This window comes from Perissodus microlepis, chromosome 19 (genome assembly GCF_051167445.1).
Source record: "Perissodus microlepis isolate ML-2025 ecotype Zambia chromosome 19, ASM5116744v1, whole genome shotgun sequence".
NCBI classification, from domain to species: domain Eukaryota; kingdom Metazoa; phylum Chordata; class Actinopteri; order Cichliformes; family Cichlidae; genus Perissodus; species Perissodus microlepis.
In genome coordinates this window covers 5,445,851-5,462,142 of record NC_140479.1, presented here as the reverse complement: position 1 = coordinate 5,462,142, position 16,292 = coordinate 5,445,851, and the positions used below count along the sequence as shown (strand labels likewise).

At 40.3% G+C, this 16,292-nt stretch overlaps 3 protein-coding genes and 1 non-coding gene across 5 annotated transcripts in view; 2 read left to right on the top strand and 2 right to left on the bottom strand.

Moving 5' to 3' along the window:
• The window catches only part of syt16 (synaptotagmin XVI), a 40,232-nt gene extending 37,294 nt beyond the window's left edge, over positions 1 to 2,938 (bottom strand). For both annotated transcript variants that reach the window (XM_084914286.1, XM_084914287.1), the window contains exon 1: positions 2,802 to 2,938. In XM_084914286.1, the coding sequence (XP_084770412.1) occupies positions 2,802 to 2,814 (13 nt within the window). In that variant the 5' untranslated portion in view covers positions 2,815 to 2,938. The remainder of the gene's footprint in view (positions 1 to 2,801) is intronic.
• Positions 2,939 to 4,161: 1,223 nt separating this feature from the next.
• snapc1b (small nuclear RNA activating complex, polypeptide 1b) lies at positions 4,162 to 8,272 on the bottom strand. The gene is made up of 10 exons (XM_084915184.1): positions 7,267 to 8,272; positions 6,699 to 6,855; positions 6,475 to 6,615; positions 6,179 to 6,283; positions 5,725 to 5,883; positions 5,555 to 5,608; positions 5,348 to 5,410; positions 5,126 to 5,264; positions 4,619 to 4,690; positions 4,162 to 4,517 (listed from the first exon to the last, which is right to left on the bottom strand). The coding sequence occupies exons 1-10, from the start codon at positions 7,395 to 7,397 to the stop codon at positions 4,480 to 4,482; spliced, it is 1,059 nt and encodes a 352-aa protein (XP_084771310.1). The 5' UTR covers positions 7,398 to 8,272; the 3' UTR covers positions 4,162 to 4,479.
• Positions 8,273 to 8,433: 161 nt separating this feature from the next.
• Positions 8,434 to 12,475, top strand: yipf6 (Yip1 domain family, member 6). The gene is made up of 2 exons (XM_084915185.1): positions 8,434 to 8,963; positions 9,677 to 12,475. The coding sequence occupies exons 1-2, from the start codon at positions 8,625 to 8,627 to the stop codon at positions 10,022 to 10,024; spliced, it is 687 nt and encodes a 228-aa protein (XP_084771311.1). The 5' UTR covers positions 8,434 to 8,624; the 3' UTR covers positions 10,025 to 12,475.
• Positions 12,476 to 15,971: 3,496 nt separating this feature from the next.
• trnay-gua (transfer RNA tyrosine (anticodon GUA)) lies at positions 15,972 to 16,058 on the top strand. The gene is given in 2 exon segments: positions 15,972 to 16,008; positions 16,023 to 16,058. It is a non-coding gene; the product is annotated as a tRNA-Tyr (tRNA).
• Positions 16,059 to 16,292: the final 234 nt, after the last annotated feature.

Genomic DNA, 16,292 nt, shown 5'->3' with positions numbered 1-16,292 from the left:
TAAAATGGATTAACTGATAATGCAATGTTTTTTTGAAGTGGCCACAGGAGTACGCTACGGTATCAGACACAAGTTTTATAGGACATATAAAAACAAAGCTTTTTCCTTTTTGCTACATGGAGCACAAACTATAGAGATGCATTAATCTACCTAACTGATACTCGCGCTAACGCTAAACAGCATGACGCACAGGTTAACCAGGCTTTGAGCTCAATGTTAAACTGGACAGGTGCTGCTAGCCCTCAGATGCAGCAGGATGCATGTCAGCAATTAAAAATAGTTCAGGATTCATCCATTATTCATTGTTAATGTGGGCATCAGTCGTAGGTTTTAGCCATTCGAGCTGCAGCAAGCAAACAAACGCCAATAAATCATCCACACACACAGTACCTGCTCAGCAGCAGAGACAGCTAAAGACTGACTACTGAACACAGAGGAACACTGAGCTCATCATAAGTCAGATATTTCCATCAGAGGGTGGTAAAGCCCCCAAACAAAATTAAACCAGAGAGAACAGTGGACCCAAATTTTCACTGTTTGCCGGACAGCCAAAAAAGAACTCTTGTGCCCCCCTGTGGACACTTTTGACTGTGGCCGATACCTGCTGTAGCTTCAGTTTACTTTCTACTAATATCTACTCTTGCGAGAAATTTTTAGTGACTTCAATAAGCCTGTAAGGCAAAGCAACAGTGACTGGCTATGTGGGCCTTCTTTCTAGTAGGGCACTATAACTCCACCATTAGGCCTTTATTCTTAAAAACGAGGGGAAAATGGGTTTCAAGGCAGTTTAAATGTCCTAATACTGCTAATCACACACACACACACACACACAGCAACACAGCAGCAGCAACATTAGATCGTATTGAGAGCCCTCCTCCACAGCGGGGAGGAGAGAGCCATGAATAAGACATTGAAGCAGTCTGTAACTAGGCCACAATAACCAGAAACAGCCTCTCGTGCATGGCTAACTGCTTCCTACTGTTTTGCGGAGCATGCTGAGCATTGCTTTGATGCTGTTCTGAATCTTGTCTTAGCATCACTGACAGGTTAAGATGTAAACATCCAGTATAAGCCATCTCAAAAAGTCTCTGACTGCTGTTCCACACATCTATAGATTTTTTATGATCCCCAATAATTCTTGACTTACAGATGAGTTTCTCATTTTCAGTAACATGTTTTTCATTCTCAAAGTCACAGCTGACACAGTAAACTGTATGTGAAAGGTTTTTTGGAAGCTCATGTAGGACAACTTCCAATTTAAGCAGAAATAAGCCTATTCCTTGGTCGGTGTCTCACCTGGGGTGGGTTTTAATACAACGGCTATTCACACCAGCATCACCAGGCTAAAGAAAAGACACTAAATCTTAACATGACAACCTGCCTGTGGTCTTTCACACAGCCCACACTTGCATGTATTTAAGCAACTATCTGGTCTCCTTCTGTCAAAGTAAGTGTCCTCTAAATCTTGACAGAAGGATCTTTTTAGTAGTCAAGCCTCCTGACAAATATGAAATATACCAGAGCTAACAATACCTATTGCAAATGTGGCCTGAGCACGAGGAAGCACACTTATGCTTTGCAATGTCCTCCTGCATGCATCAGTGCCCATGATTTTTTTGTTTTGTCTAAGTAAATCGACTGCACACTAAAATATATTAAATAAAATGTTATCAGTAAACTAAATTCTACAACAAAAATAACAACACTTTGCCTGTCACCTAACATGGCCATTTGGCGTTACTGCTGCAGGATATTCACGTTATGCCCAGATGAACAGAATCAGCTTTTTGGAGCTGCATCTGAAGTCTCATGATACCGACTTAACCGACCTGCACATAAGCCTTTATGCTTTTTTACCCTAACATGGCTTGCATTTTGTTGCATTTCACCAACATCTATTTCCTCAAAATCAATTTTTATTATTAACAATAGTGACAGCAAAAATATTTCTACATACAAAGGGCTACAGTTTTAAAGTCGTTGAAGAGCAAGCCTCGCATAGATATCATATGTACAGCTGTTGAGTTACTCTCTATTTGAATGAACGAATGAATGAATGAATGAATGAATATGCCATGTTGTAGTTCTGTAGTTCTAATACTCTGCTTGAAAGACACAGGGTAACTCGACAGTTCAACTTGAACTTGCAAACTATTTTTATGCAACACACGTGACACGTGTTTCTGGCTTTAATTTATGAAACAAAACGACGTCTCCGTGTCTGTTTCTGAACCACTTCTACCTGACAAACCATCATTGTCCCCACCACCTGCGCCGCCTGACTGACAGAGCAGCCTAAAGGGAGGCTCTGCTTTTGGGAAACCCACTGGCAGAAGAAAGGGAAACCCCGTGTAACATCCAGCACATCCCGCTACATTCTATCAAGGTCCTTACCGATATATATTGCAATGTCTCTCATATTATATGCTCTTCATGTGCAATTAGCTATTATACCCAACTGTGCGAGCAAAATAGGCGTCCTTGAAGTGGCCATGATGAGGCAACTATTAACTCTCCGGAGTATCACAAATTTGCTGTAAGCCCCAGCAGAACGATTGACATAATTAATTAAATTCGCTTAAATGATGACTGGAAAAGGTTCTTTAAGAGCAACAGTCTCGCTCCATATGAAAAATATCTGTAGCAAATCAAAGGAATTGATAAATTGGCCTTCATGTACTGGCGCTCCCAGTCAGTCAAAATAAACCAGGAGGGGAGCCTGAAAACAGCAGACAGGGAGAGAAAAAAGCAAACTAAAAACATTAGATGCAGTCACACGGTGAGGAGGTGGGTATACTTACTGTCAGAGGCCATGGCTGTGGCTGTTTCCCTTCAGACTACGAGCAGAATCGGATGTATCATCGGAGGAGAGGGGGCAGCAAGCATCCCCGCCGCTCCTCATCCTCCAGACCCGCAGATCTGCAGTCACACAGCGGTGAGCGGTGAGGCGTTCACTGACTGTGGGACATTTGATTAATTTAAATAGTCTATCGGTTATTTGTTTTACAACTCAATATTTTGTGATCTTGTTATTTTATTTTATTTTTTGGCCAAATAGGTGTAAGTTATAATGAGTTAACAATATTGTTTCACACATACAGTCAGTACTATGTAAAAGTCTTGTGCAAACACACCAAAATGCAGAGTTTGTACAGTTCTAATAAGGTTGAAAGTCAATATTTAATATTACAATTTTTAATCTTCAACACAGCCTGAACTTCCTTAGGCGAGCTTTCTTGGAATTTCCTTAAATAGTCTTCAGGAACAGTTCTCCAGGCTTCTTCAGAGACATTTTAAAAACGCGTGAAGGCAAAATTCTAGTTTATTCTCACATTTAGATTAAGTGGTTTCAAGTTCACTGTAGAACTTTGCATAGCCTTTTATTTCTTAGGTGAAGGATGCATGTGTCAATATGACCTGCTTAGCTTAGCTTAACTATGTTATCTGCTGTGCTGACTGTATGAAACTCCCAGGGAGGCAGGTGCTTCCTGGAGCATAGTGTGGAAGCTCTCTGCCCAGCAACAGCGCAGGTCGACAAGAAACTATTGTAACTGAAACGATACAGAGAGTTGTGTGTGAAAAGGGAGCTGCGACGTCTCAAGGGCAGAGCTCTCCTGACTGTGTAACTGTGATGGTCGATGTCTGTTTTTCTCTCCTGCATGCAATAATTAAAAAGCTTGACCACAGCTGACCTCGTTGCAGACTTTCCACCACAGCTTTCTTGGATGTTTGCTGCCTGATGCTGAGGTCTGGGCTCTCATTTTGTCAAAATGTATAGTTCAAGCATATAAAAGTCATATTTAAAAAAATCTGTCATACATTATTTATTAATTAGTCCATTACTTAATTTATTAATTACTAAAAATGTCCAAAAAAAATGAAAACAAAGTGCTAAATAGTAAATTTACAGTTCTAAAGCTGCTAAACATAGCTTAGGCATCGCTTAGGCTAAAGTTGCATTTACAAACCTCCCTCCAGATGACATCTTGGCATTTGCCCAAAAATTATAAGCACTGCGAGGAAAAACAAATCAAGCAAAAAGAAGATAATGAAAAACAAATTTGAGGTTATACTAAATAGCAAGACAGGCTACTGAAAACCAGATGTCCACATTTTCAAACACATGGAATGTTACACAAGAAAGAGACAGACAACTGTAACTGTAAAAAAAATGAGTTTTTATATTAAACTATCAAATTTTATCAAATATTGAAATATATAAACACATGAATGAAAATGCTTCAGCAGATGGTGTTTCCTTCAGAGAGAAAGCTACATAGCGATAAGCTTTACTATGAACAATGTTTCTGTTAATTTACTGTAACTGTAATGTAACCACCAATGAACTGATTAAAAAATAATTTAAAAACATGATTAAAAAAAAAGGTAAATATGTCAACATGATTTATTACAATAGCAAAGCACATATCAGACTTCAGTGGATGCTCTGAACAGCAGCTCCAGTGTTGTGCAGTTTCTTCAGGACCACTTGAACTTTTTGTACTGTTTCGGTTTATCTGCAAGAAAAAGAACATAAAGAGCACAAGCCAGCCAACGAAAACACAGCAGAGGCCAGTGAGCAAACACATGAAATATAAACGAGCCTAATCACGCTTACCATCACGAGCAGACTCGAGCTGTGCAAGCCGACTGATCTTAGTGGTCGTCATTGCTTCCGTCCACAAGTCACCTGAGAAGTACAAAGGATTCATTCATAAAGAGTTTCCATGTAATAAAATTCTATTCTAATTCTATTTTAATAATCAGCAGATGGAAAATATAAAGCATAGTGTACATGTGCAGTGATTAGCCTAACTGAGGCGCTTTATAGATTAAATCCGGGCTGTTTCTGTGTGTTTTTTTAGCACTTCAGTGTCACTGTTTAATTTTACCGGTGCCTCGGAGGACTTAATTATATCCGCAATAAAGAACAGAAGGGGGATAGCAATAATAGTTTTTTTATTTATTTATTAAAATATGGCATCTTAAAGCATGCTGATAATTTCCTACAACTTACTGAAGGTAAGTCTAATGCAAACCAGTTTGTCAATGTCAGGGCCTGGGATCGCACATAAAGCAGGAACGAGTGTGAAATGTTTATCTTTAGTGGTTACAGGAAGATTACCTGAAATATGGAGATTCTCACTGGTTCTGGCTTTGAGTGACGGCTTGGTTATTCTGGAGCGACCTAACGTGGGGGCGGATCTGGCCTCGTTACTGGTGAAATCCACTTCCACCTGGCGGTGACGCCTTGACTTGGAGGCCTGAGGGAAAAAAACATATATAAAATAATAAATTGTCACAATAAATATAAAAATCAGTAAAGACTGTATCCACTGACACAAACCTCTGCTGCTTGTCCGTACGCCTTCGATTTGATGGAAGCAAGGAGCCCTGCCCTTTTGGAGCACTGAGGACACACACAAAGACAGCGGGTCAACAGAGGTGTCTCTGGAGAAAGTTACAGCATCTTTGGAAAACTGACTGACTTCCTGTGATTCATCACCTAAACCTGCAAGAGACATGAGGTAAGACACTGAAATGGCTATCTCACCTCCTGCTGGGATGATGTTCCCTCACTGCTGTCCTCTTCTTCATCCACACTGTCCTGTCAGGACAAAACATGACACAGCATCACATCAGAGGTGGGAAAACACACAAAAAGTGAAGCTATAACATGGTAAAATAAACTGTAACAACAGGAGATATGTTCTGTTTTCAGACCTTCCTTTTCTGCCAATTGTAGAAGTCGACCACAGCGCTGCGAAGCTGAGGGACGAGGTTTTTACGGATCAGGCTGACTGACGGATCTTGCTGTGCTGAAGTCAGAGAGAGGGTGGATGCCTTCAGATTCTCATAGTGCTGGTGAATGTTGTCCAGTTCCTGCAAGACAACAAAGATACCTGTTTGTGATGTTGTGTTGTTGATGTCCACCCCCCTTTTCACAAACCGCAGTATTTTTATTTTGAAATCTGAAAGGATGCTCCATGTCATTCCTGTGTTCACTTTCCTGCCCTCCTATGCAGCTAAAATCACTTTGAGTTGAGTATTTTTAATGTCACAGAGAGAATAGGATGCTTCTGCAGAGAAATGCAGCCTGAAATGTGATGCAGCTTGACTGCTATGTAACTACATTTGGTGGGGTTTGGGTAGTAGGGGGAAGGAAGGATCGACTTACTTCCAGCAGCTCGATGTTAACCAGCTCCTGTGGACGGGACACTCGCTCCATGAACTCCTCATGCATTGGCGACCTTTCCACCTTCCTCTTCTTATTGTAGGTGAGCTGGGGGAAGGAAAGAAGATATATCTACTCTAACTGGTGATGTAATGTTTCTAGCCTTGGATGGACCACAATTCCTGTCAGCTGAGAGCAGAATTCTGAGGTTGCTGTGGGCACAATATCATGGAAGCTGAAAATAAAATAAAATAGATCCACATTAAAATATATTTAAAATATTTAGACAGGAAACTAACCAGAGAGGGTGTGGCGGTGAAGTGGAAAGCTTTACAGAACATGAGCTGCTGGAGGATGTAGATCACGTCGAAGTGCTGAGCAACTGTAGCGTCTTTCTCAAACGTCTTCACGTCCGCCCAGTCCTTCAGTGCCAGACGGATCTGCAGCCAGAGACACAGCAAGAGCTTTATTTCAAGTTTGCTGATCACTTTAAAGAGAAAGTACATGTGCTGTCGGTCCTGACCTGCTCAGAGGGTGACGCATTCTGGCACTGATACAAGCTGTACAGGAGGTAAAGTCCTCCTACTCGGATCTGGAAGCTGAAGGGTGGCAGGAAGAAGACAGAGGCCACGTCCAGTATCAGACGACTGAATTTTCGCTTCTCGTGATTCACAGTGCCACTACAGCGAGAGAAACATACAACACTGAGAAAGGATTTCACCAGTAAGGGGTCTAAGAGCTCAGTGGTGCTGCTGCTGGTGTGATACATGATCTCCAGTTTAATTTTTTAAATGTAATTTATTCTGTTGTTTCCTGTGTGTTTATCCATGTTTTCACCATTGAGATTATTTGTTCATGGCCCTTTCACCTTAATTATTGTGTACTTTGCTTTCCTGGAAATTAAGTGTGTCTATAAATTGGACACTTGTGTGTGAAATGTTTGCCTTTTAATAATAAAGATAATAAGGGTGACATGAAGTTAAAGAAAAGCTTTCTCATTCTGACACACAAAAAACCTCAAAAGAATTTGGGTAAGAAGACTCAAACACCTTTGGTGGAAAACAAAGGGATGTTTTGAGCAGAAAACCTACTAGAAAATCTGTGAGAACTTCATCTCTCTCCATATTCTGGCGAAAATCTCGAAGCGGACGGACTGTGTTCGCTGGAAGCGCTTCAGGAGCTGCTCGCAGTCTGCTTTCACCTGTTTCCCGCAGAAATCCATCGTCCTGATGCCTCCACACACGAGTCAACGTGAAAACACAACACCAAGGAGCTTACGTCGTGGACATCATCGACTTTTATTTTTATTTACGTTTATTTTCAAGCTTCTGCAGCGAGAAAATGTCTCTTGGTTAGCGAGACCGAAATTTAAACACAAGATTAAACAACCGTCGACCACTTAGTACGTCACCAGTCCTCGACGGCTGACGACACCTTCACTGACCGTCTTGAAAAATGGAGGTCACATTTTTTTTAAAGAACTTTATTTATGAACCTCGCTACAGACAAAAAGGCACCAACAATGGTTATTCAAGAAACTAATATACACAAAGTATAGCATTAAAAAGGAAAGAAAAAAGAATAACAAAAAGTGAAACGTGAAAAATAGACACAAAATGTGAAGAAATGACAAATCCTGCACTGTATCTGGAAAAGGTGGGGTCATCTTAAAATTTAATTTAATTTATTGAATACAGAAACTATTACTGAATAGAGCAAACCGTGTTATTTGCAAGTTTTGACTCTTAATCGGGAGTTTATATTTGTTCAGTCATTTGTTGCATGGTTTAGCTTTAAAATATCCACATTTATGAATAAAATATCTCCCTAATAACAACACTGTACTGATAACAGACTCCAAATTTAGATTTGCAATACATATCCATAAATGTAATTAGAGTGACTGCTAAATGTGGTAACCGAATCCCTCTGGACTGTAGCCAGCTACACGTCATTCCAGCTTTCCCCGACTCACAACAGAAAAACAAGTGATCCAGACTTCTCATTTTCACAGATCATACACTTGTTCCCATCTAGATTACATTTTCATTTTAGGAATTCATTTATTCGGTACATCTCATTTATGACTTTGGACTTTACTTCTTTTACTTTAGGATGAATGGGAAGTAAATATATCTATTCTTCGTATAAATTTAATTTCCTCACTCTCGAATTCTTTCAGAACAGATTTTTGTTTAACGATAGCTGGTGGAACTGACGCAGGTGAACCTGAACGTACCACACGGATATCCAGCGTCTGCCGGAAGTAAACAATCCTCAGCTGACGTGGAGCATACGCCGTCAGACCAAGTCACAGAACAGGATTTAAACTCACCAGTAACTGCTGCTCTGTCTGCTTTTTTTTCTTTTAAATAAGTTAAATGAAGTTTTCTGACTAATCTCCCAGAAGCTCTGACGACGTTTTCACAAAGCTTCTCAGCGAGGTAAGATGGCGGCATCGGAGGAGGCCAGCAGACCGTTCGGCGGGCTGTCAGACGTTTCCATCTCGGAGGACATCCCGGTGGAAGGGGATATCTCGGTGCCCGTCGGCCCGTCTAGAAGAGATGATGAATTCTCCACTCTGGACGAACCGGTTAAGGACACCATCATGAGGGACCTGCGGGCGGTGGGGAACAAGTTCATCCACGTCCTCTACCCGAAGCGGAGCTCGGCTCTGCTGCGGGACTGGGACCTGTGGGGCCCGCTGCTGCTTTGCGTGACGCTGGCTCTGCTGCTGCAGGGCGGTGCGGCCGACCACGAGGACCAGGGAGGACCGCAGTTCGCTGAGGTTAGAGGGTTCATCATCTCTGGATCCAACAGTTCAAACTTTACTGCGTATCCCTCCGTGAATTAATGAGCCGTTTCAACCACATTTATAAAGTTATTAGTGAATTCTGCTCATTACTACTAATATCGAACAGTAACATACACTGTGTCGTATGAAAATTCTTAAAAGTATTATTAGCTAAATGTAAATCGTAGATTATTCATGACAGGATTACAGATCGAGAGCTTCTGAGAGGAGGTGAATCACAGTGTCCGCGTGTCAGGGACTAAAATGAAGGGAGAACACATATAAAAGGCGAAAAGTGGCGGTGTTTTTCCTTTTATGTGTAAGATTGTGCCAAAAGTGCAATAGCTTAGAGCAGGGGAGTCAAACATAAGGCTCAGGGTCCAAAATTGGCCAGTCCAGCCCACTGGACGTCTTTGGAAAATGTGAATTGAATTAGCAAAAGAATTCTACTTTATAATTACAGGAAAGTCTGGGCATTGAGCTCCAAAATTTATTTCTGTAATTTTAAACGTTTATTTCTTACAATTTAGGCCCAAAGAGTTGTTGCGTTCATTTACCACAGCACCATTTCTTTACTATGTAGAACAGCTGAGACGCACTGTTCAAATATATTGAGATACCTCAGGGATTAAATGTGCAGTTTTTCTGTATTTTAAGTAAATGCCTCTGCTGACTCCCTGCTAACAAAAACATATTGTTCTTCCCAGGTCTTCGTCATCGTGTGGTTTGGCTCCATCATCATCACCCTCAACTCCAAGCTGCTGGGTGGCACCATCTCTTTCTTCCAGAGCCTGTGCGTGTTGGGATATTGCATCATGCCTCTTACAGTGGCCATGGTAGTGTGTAGGATTGTCCTGGTCATCAGCTCCGGGAGGGTCGTATTCGCAGTGCGGCTGGCGGTGGTCACAGCGTCCTTCGGCTGGTCGACTTTCGCGTCCACAGCCTTCCTCGCCGACAGCCAGCCTCCCAACCGCAAGGCACTGGTGGTGTACCCGGTGTTCCTCTTCTACTTTGTGATTGCGTGGATGATCTTGACATACTCGCCGCAACAGTAGGCGAAGGTTTTCTTGGAACGTCTACAACCGTAGACAGATACCAGAATCTGCCTTTGAACAAAGATGAATAACTACTGAACTGACTGTGAGCAATTCTGAAACAGCATTTAGACATGAAGGACACCAAATTTAGGACTCTTTCTGGAGTAGTGGGGAATGTTGGGCTGCAGAGTGGAAAAGCTGATGAATATGTTCTTATTTTTCCAGTTTGTGTCGCTGATGTGTTTTATGTTGTGTAAAAAGAAAAAATGTGTATGTGGAAATACTTCATGAATGTTTGGACTACCAGGGCTACAATGGTTATTTTTCTTTCTCTCTTGATCTCTCTGGGTGTGATCGAAATCTCCTGTCTTAAGAACATGGACAGCACATATTTTCACACTGAATTAATTTTTAACAACATTTAGCTGATCTGATTATGCAGCTTAACTAATTCCTTCACTAAGTCTTCTTTTATTTTATTTTTGTATTTTGTTGGGTTTTGTCTCAGTGGACAGGGGAGAGTTGACATGGATGATTATAGGTAGACTGGTTTGAGCTTTTTGTGTGTTTTTTTTGTTTTTTGTTTTTTTTGTTTTTTTCCATCAATGTTTCCTCTTTGAAACCGTGCAAAGCAAACCATAAAAATGCCAGATCCGGCTTTATTACTGACAGTTACAGTGAGTTAAGGATGCAGTTATTTAACAGTTGAGTAAAAGTATTAGACAGGGGTTTATCAGCTATAAATAAAGAAACTATATGATAAAGTCTCTGCCCACATCTTAGATTTTTTAGTAGTAAGCAGGTATTTCCTGTGAAACAGGCATGATGATAAGTGTGGAAGACCATGTATGCCAATAGAAAAGAAGTTGTTGTAAAATAATAAAATGATTAATTTACTTGACTCAAATAATTCAAGTAAAAAATTTAAAGAAATTATAAAAGAGAAAAAATAACCATTTGAAATGTAGAGAATCATTATTTCATCCATTTTTTATTAAAATATGTTTTTAATCAGATTTTATCTCTTGAATAAAAATATCAAATTCAAAATCATCAGGCAAACAAACTTAAAAAGAAACAACAACCCTGAATTTTTAACATTTTCTGTGTGATATTTCATACAACATGTGAATTAGACTTTTAAATCATAATTTAGTTTTTTTTTTATTTTTTATTTTGTACTCTGGATTTAAAATTTAAAATAGAGATTAGGTCAGGTCACAGGTGCAGAAGTCTAAGGAGAGATGACAAGCTCACTCTCTTCCCAACCATCTGCCAGCTCCTACGATGGAATACTTCGGCGCTCCCTAATTAGCTGAGAGATTTGCTCTCTTCAGCGTGTCGTGTGTCTGTCCTGGGGTATCCTCCTGGTCGGACGTACCATAAACAGCTCACCTAGTCAGGTCCATAAATGACCTCAAGTGGCTCATTTTGATGTGGAGGAGCGGTGGCTCTACTCTGAACCGCAGGCCTCACTCACCCAACCTTGAAATGAGATGAAGAATAAAAAATAACCTGTTAAAAAAGAATAATAGGCTAAACATTTTCCAAGTTACATTTTTTTAATCTAAATGATGTGATAAAGAGACAAATGTAAAAAAGTTAGATGAAAAGTTGTACATTTATGTTATTTTGGAGGGAGTTAACTTTTCGATTTGACTTTTAATTCTTCAGTTGGACTTTGTTTGATCTTAGAATTTGGATTTTGTTTTTAAAGGTAAAAACAAAACAAATATGAATAAAGAAATTAACTTAAAGGTTGAGCTAATAGCAAAAATAAGAAAGTTGGTATTTGGGTTGGTTTGGTCAGCTGGGATCAAGTAAGTCACATCTGTGGGAGAACTAGCAGTGAAAGAGAAGAGAGAATTGTATTAGTTTTACACACCTGACCAACTGCTTCTTCATTCATAAGCGTTTTGTTGCAGCATATTGATGATGGGTCATAAATGGAAAATTTAAGACCACAATGTACTGCAGCTGTATTTTTTGGGTTTGAACGGGCATTCTGGGGAAGGTAGGAAATTAGTAACTGAAACTAAGTTGATAAGAAACAAAACAATGATTGTGTCTTTAAATTTATATAAACACAATCTCACCCTTTTAATTTATGTGACCAGTCAGTAGACGAAGGACTGTCCTTTAGGACCGTGGGTTCATTTTTTCTCATTTAATTATGTTTATGTTTAAATCAATAAAATAAATTTAAAAAAACAACTGTTTAACTGACCTGATGTCAGTTAATGTTTCACAATGAACATTTTTTGAAAAGTACCATTACCTTATGCTTCCATATGTTTTTACTAGCGGACAAAAAAAGACTTCCTACGTCAGGTGTCTACACACTGGTTTTACAAACATGCAGGCAACTTATGACAGTAAGAGAGCACACACACTGCATATGTTGGTCTATTTTGGTATTAGTGACATAGACTGATTAAAAGAGACACAAAATTAAAAAACCCCAACACATTTTGCATCTCTCCGTGGTCGTTTTATTTCCATCTAGCTGCATAAAGATATGAAACACTGGTAAGAAAACTATTTCAAGGCTGCTCTGCACTGACTACTCCTCATCTCCATTCCCCCAAATTCTCAAAGAAAAAAGGAAAAAAAAGACATGATAATTTCATTTCGATAAAATAAGCACCAAGACGACAACAAACTGGGGAATTGAAAGGAGATTTAAGTTGCCGAAAGACGCTGTGTTGAAAAGCTGACAGCAGGTTTCTTGAGTAATGACCCTGCATCAGTGTGGAAAAGCCTACAGGACTACAGGAAACCATCCCCCTCCAGCCAAGAACTTTAGAAAATGTTCTAATGCACTTTTAAAAGGGACACATTCCTGCCCTTGTCCACACACTACCCCACCTCAGGTAAGAATACGCCTCTGTTAAACTTGATTTAGACTTCTACAGGAAACGTATGTCCTCACTTACGACATAAACAAAAACTCCTCTAACCCTACACCGCAACCTTTAATGCCATTTGGGTCATTTCAGGCTGCATTGACCCGACATGTAGCTACATTTCTGTGGAGGTGCACTTCAGGCTATGTGGAAGGTTACGTCATAGGTTTAAAAGAAGTTTCCGGTTATGGTGCAAGGTATGGCGTAGATTTCCCACTGAAGCATAAACCAAGCATTACCCTTCCTCCTGAAACTCAGCCTGCATACATAACAAGTGAAGTAGTAGTGAAGTGACACAAAATTAGGAAAGCATCATGCCCAGAGAGAGTTTTGCCATTTCATTTTAAAGTCTGTTGTAACAAAAGGTGTTACAGACCAAGTACAACACACACACACACACACACACACACACACACACACACACACACACACAGCCTGTGTTTGCAGGGAAGTGATGGTTTATTTTTCAGTGTGATTACACCACAAAAACTCCAGCTCTTGCTCATGACAACGTTCCAGCTGTCGTGTCCCTACTGAAATAGGGAGAGCATGATTAGCAAATAGTTCCCAGATGCCCTGCCAGCCTCCCTGTCACCCCCCTCCTCTGCAGCGGAGCCACAAACCTCACCCCTCCACATCTGTGTTGACCTGCTGGCTTCTATCTACATTTTTCAACCCTGTCAAACGCCATCATGCTTTGAAAGGTCCACCTAAATTCCAATCCCCAAAAAACACATCCATCATAGCATTAAATAACTACAGGCTTGTATCACTGACATTTGTAGTCATGCAGGCGTATGAACATCTGGCGCTGACCCATCTGAGGAGCATCACAGGACACCACCTGGATCGACTGGTATTTGGTTACCAGGCAAACAGATGGGGGACTTATGATTCTGTGTTAAATGAAGCATGTAGATACACTGTAACCAGCCTGCTGTTGATTTCCTCTGTGCATTTCAAGATACTTTTTCACCAGTTTTTTAATTTATCAGTGAGCAAATAACAATCATCACCTCAGTATAACAATATTCATAGCCTTAATATAAGGACTTGTAATCAGCAAGTAGAGGGAGTTTAATGAAACTATCACTACTGACCTGAGAGAAAGTGCACCTGCAAAAATTTGAGGGACGAATGTTACTTGCAAAGAAAAAAAAAGTGAGCCCAACAGAGAGTGGGAGTCCAGGAGGGAGCTTTGAATTGATGAAATGAATGTTTGTGATGCCAATACATGAATTCTGAACTTATGAATATGGTGGAAACAAACTAGGGAGAAAGTTGTGATGTGAATGTGCTTTTATTATTAAGGACATGCTACATGTAAAATAGGGACAACATTTATTAATTTGTGAACAAAAATAACATCTTTTCCACAGTACTGTTCCTCATCTGCAGTACTGTGGGGTCCAAATGATGTTTGCTACCAAAGCAAACAGGTTCCAAGTGACTAAATACAAAAAATAATTAGAATGTATCCATATACATTGAGTCACAGGCTGAAATGCTTCTGATATATGGGGTTGTAATGATGAGGAGGAGGAGGAAGGACGCTGTTTCTTATAACAGCAGTATATTCAGAATTTAGCCTCTTCCCTGCATCTCCTGCTTTACCTTGTAAAACCTCTGAATGACTGAAATTTGATGATGACCCTCTCTTCTCCTCTAACAGCTTACCTGTGGTATCATTAAATATGGACGGCACTCTTAGACATCCTGCAATAATTTCAAAGTGTTCTGATGAGAGTGGGGCAATGTCAGTGTGTAAGTCTGCCAAAGCTACTTTTACACATTCCCTGAGGTCATGAACACGTCGGCGCATTATGCTATGTGCTGTTCTAGCATGTATCCACCTCTTGAATTAGCTTCAGTGCTAGCTGGCTCATTTGCTCCAGCACTTGTGTCAGCCTCTATAAAAGTAGCCAACAAAAATGATTATTTCCAGTGTCATTGCAGCAGCAACCTAAACAACATGGTGTTGTGTAGAATATTACAATAAAATAAGTAAAGTGATGTTTCCAGTGGAAAGTGCTCTTGAAATAATCCACTGTCTTCCTACAGTTTGCCCAGATGTCAGGCAACAGAGTTATATAGTCAGGAGCCCTTTTTAATGTGTCAATTTAAACTTTGCGCCACACAATAATTTGTGCCACGCACATCAGTCACAAGGCATTAAAAGTGTGTGTAATACCCCATTCTGACACAAGTGCTGCTTCTACTTTTGCGAAATTTTCAGCAGCATTTGCTGCAGGGAAAACAGAATGCAAAGAGCTGCTTGCATGTATAAAATGGCATGTCACAGCTAGATATGCATCAGTGTTGATAAGGGTCCACATATCTGATGAACTAACTGCAGATGCCTTGGACACAATGACCTTGGCTTTCTCTTTGGATGTGTGTCCTGAAAACCATAGTTTTCAGAGAAAATTCTTCTCCCCTGATGAGGAAAGAAAAAGGCAATATTCAATTACAGATGTCCCTAATTAAGTCACATTTTAAACATAAATTAATGGTGTCTAATACAAACGAACTGTGCAATTTTATGTTTGTATACAGTCTTATCACTGCGTCCTAAACGGCTTACCTGGATTTTTGAATCCAAGTTCTTTTGAACACAACAGACACTTCGCCTTTTAATATACCAGAAATTAGAAGAAATAAATAACAACACGGGATCCGCTGTGTTCTTTATACTTTATTACTTAGTTTAATTACTAATAAATGACCTTATTAAGCAATACCTTATCAGGCGAGATCAGTTCAAAATCTCCCCAGAGAGGGGAAAATCTCCGCTTTCTTGCTGGTTTCATCACACACAAAAGATTTGCCAAGAAAAGAGAAGAATTTGAATCGCACGCCAAACCTGAGAACCACTTCCTGAATCAGTCACGTGGTCATCACCACAAACCTCAAACGTGCTGGAGGAAAAAGGAAACATCATTAGCTAAAGACGAGCAGTCAGGTGAAAGCCGGCGTTCCTTAGCCAAACCACACGCATGGATAACTTCACCCTGACTGAACCCATCAGCCTGTCCTGTGTGAGGGGAAATATCGACGTACCTTCGATAGCTCAGTTGGTAGAGCGGAGGACTGTAGAGGCAGTAGCTGAAATCCTTAGGTCGCTGGTTCAAATCCGGCTCGAAGGACATGCTTTTACACTGAATTGTCAAGAAGGCTATCAGTCATTGTAGTCTAAGGAGCTTTGAAAGAAAAGCGTCTGGACATCTTTAAGCTTCCTTCAAGACGTTTCACCTCTCATCTGAGAAGCTTCTTCAGTTCTAAGAGCAACTGGTGGAGATTTTAAGCCCTATGGGAGTGTCCCACCAGACACTGAATTCTATGAAGTCTGTTTGAAGTTCAAACATTAGCTGTACTTCACT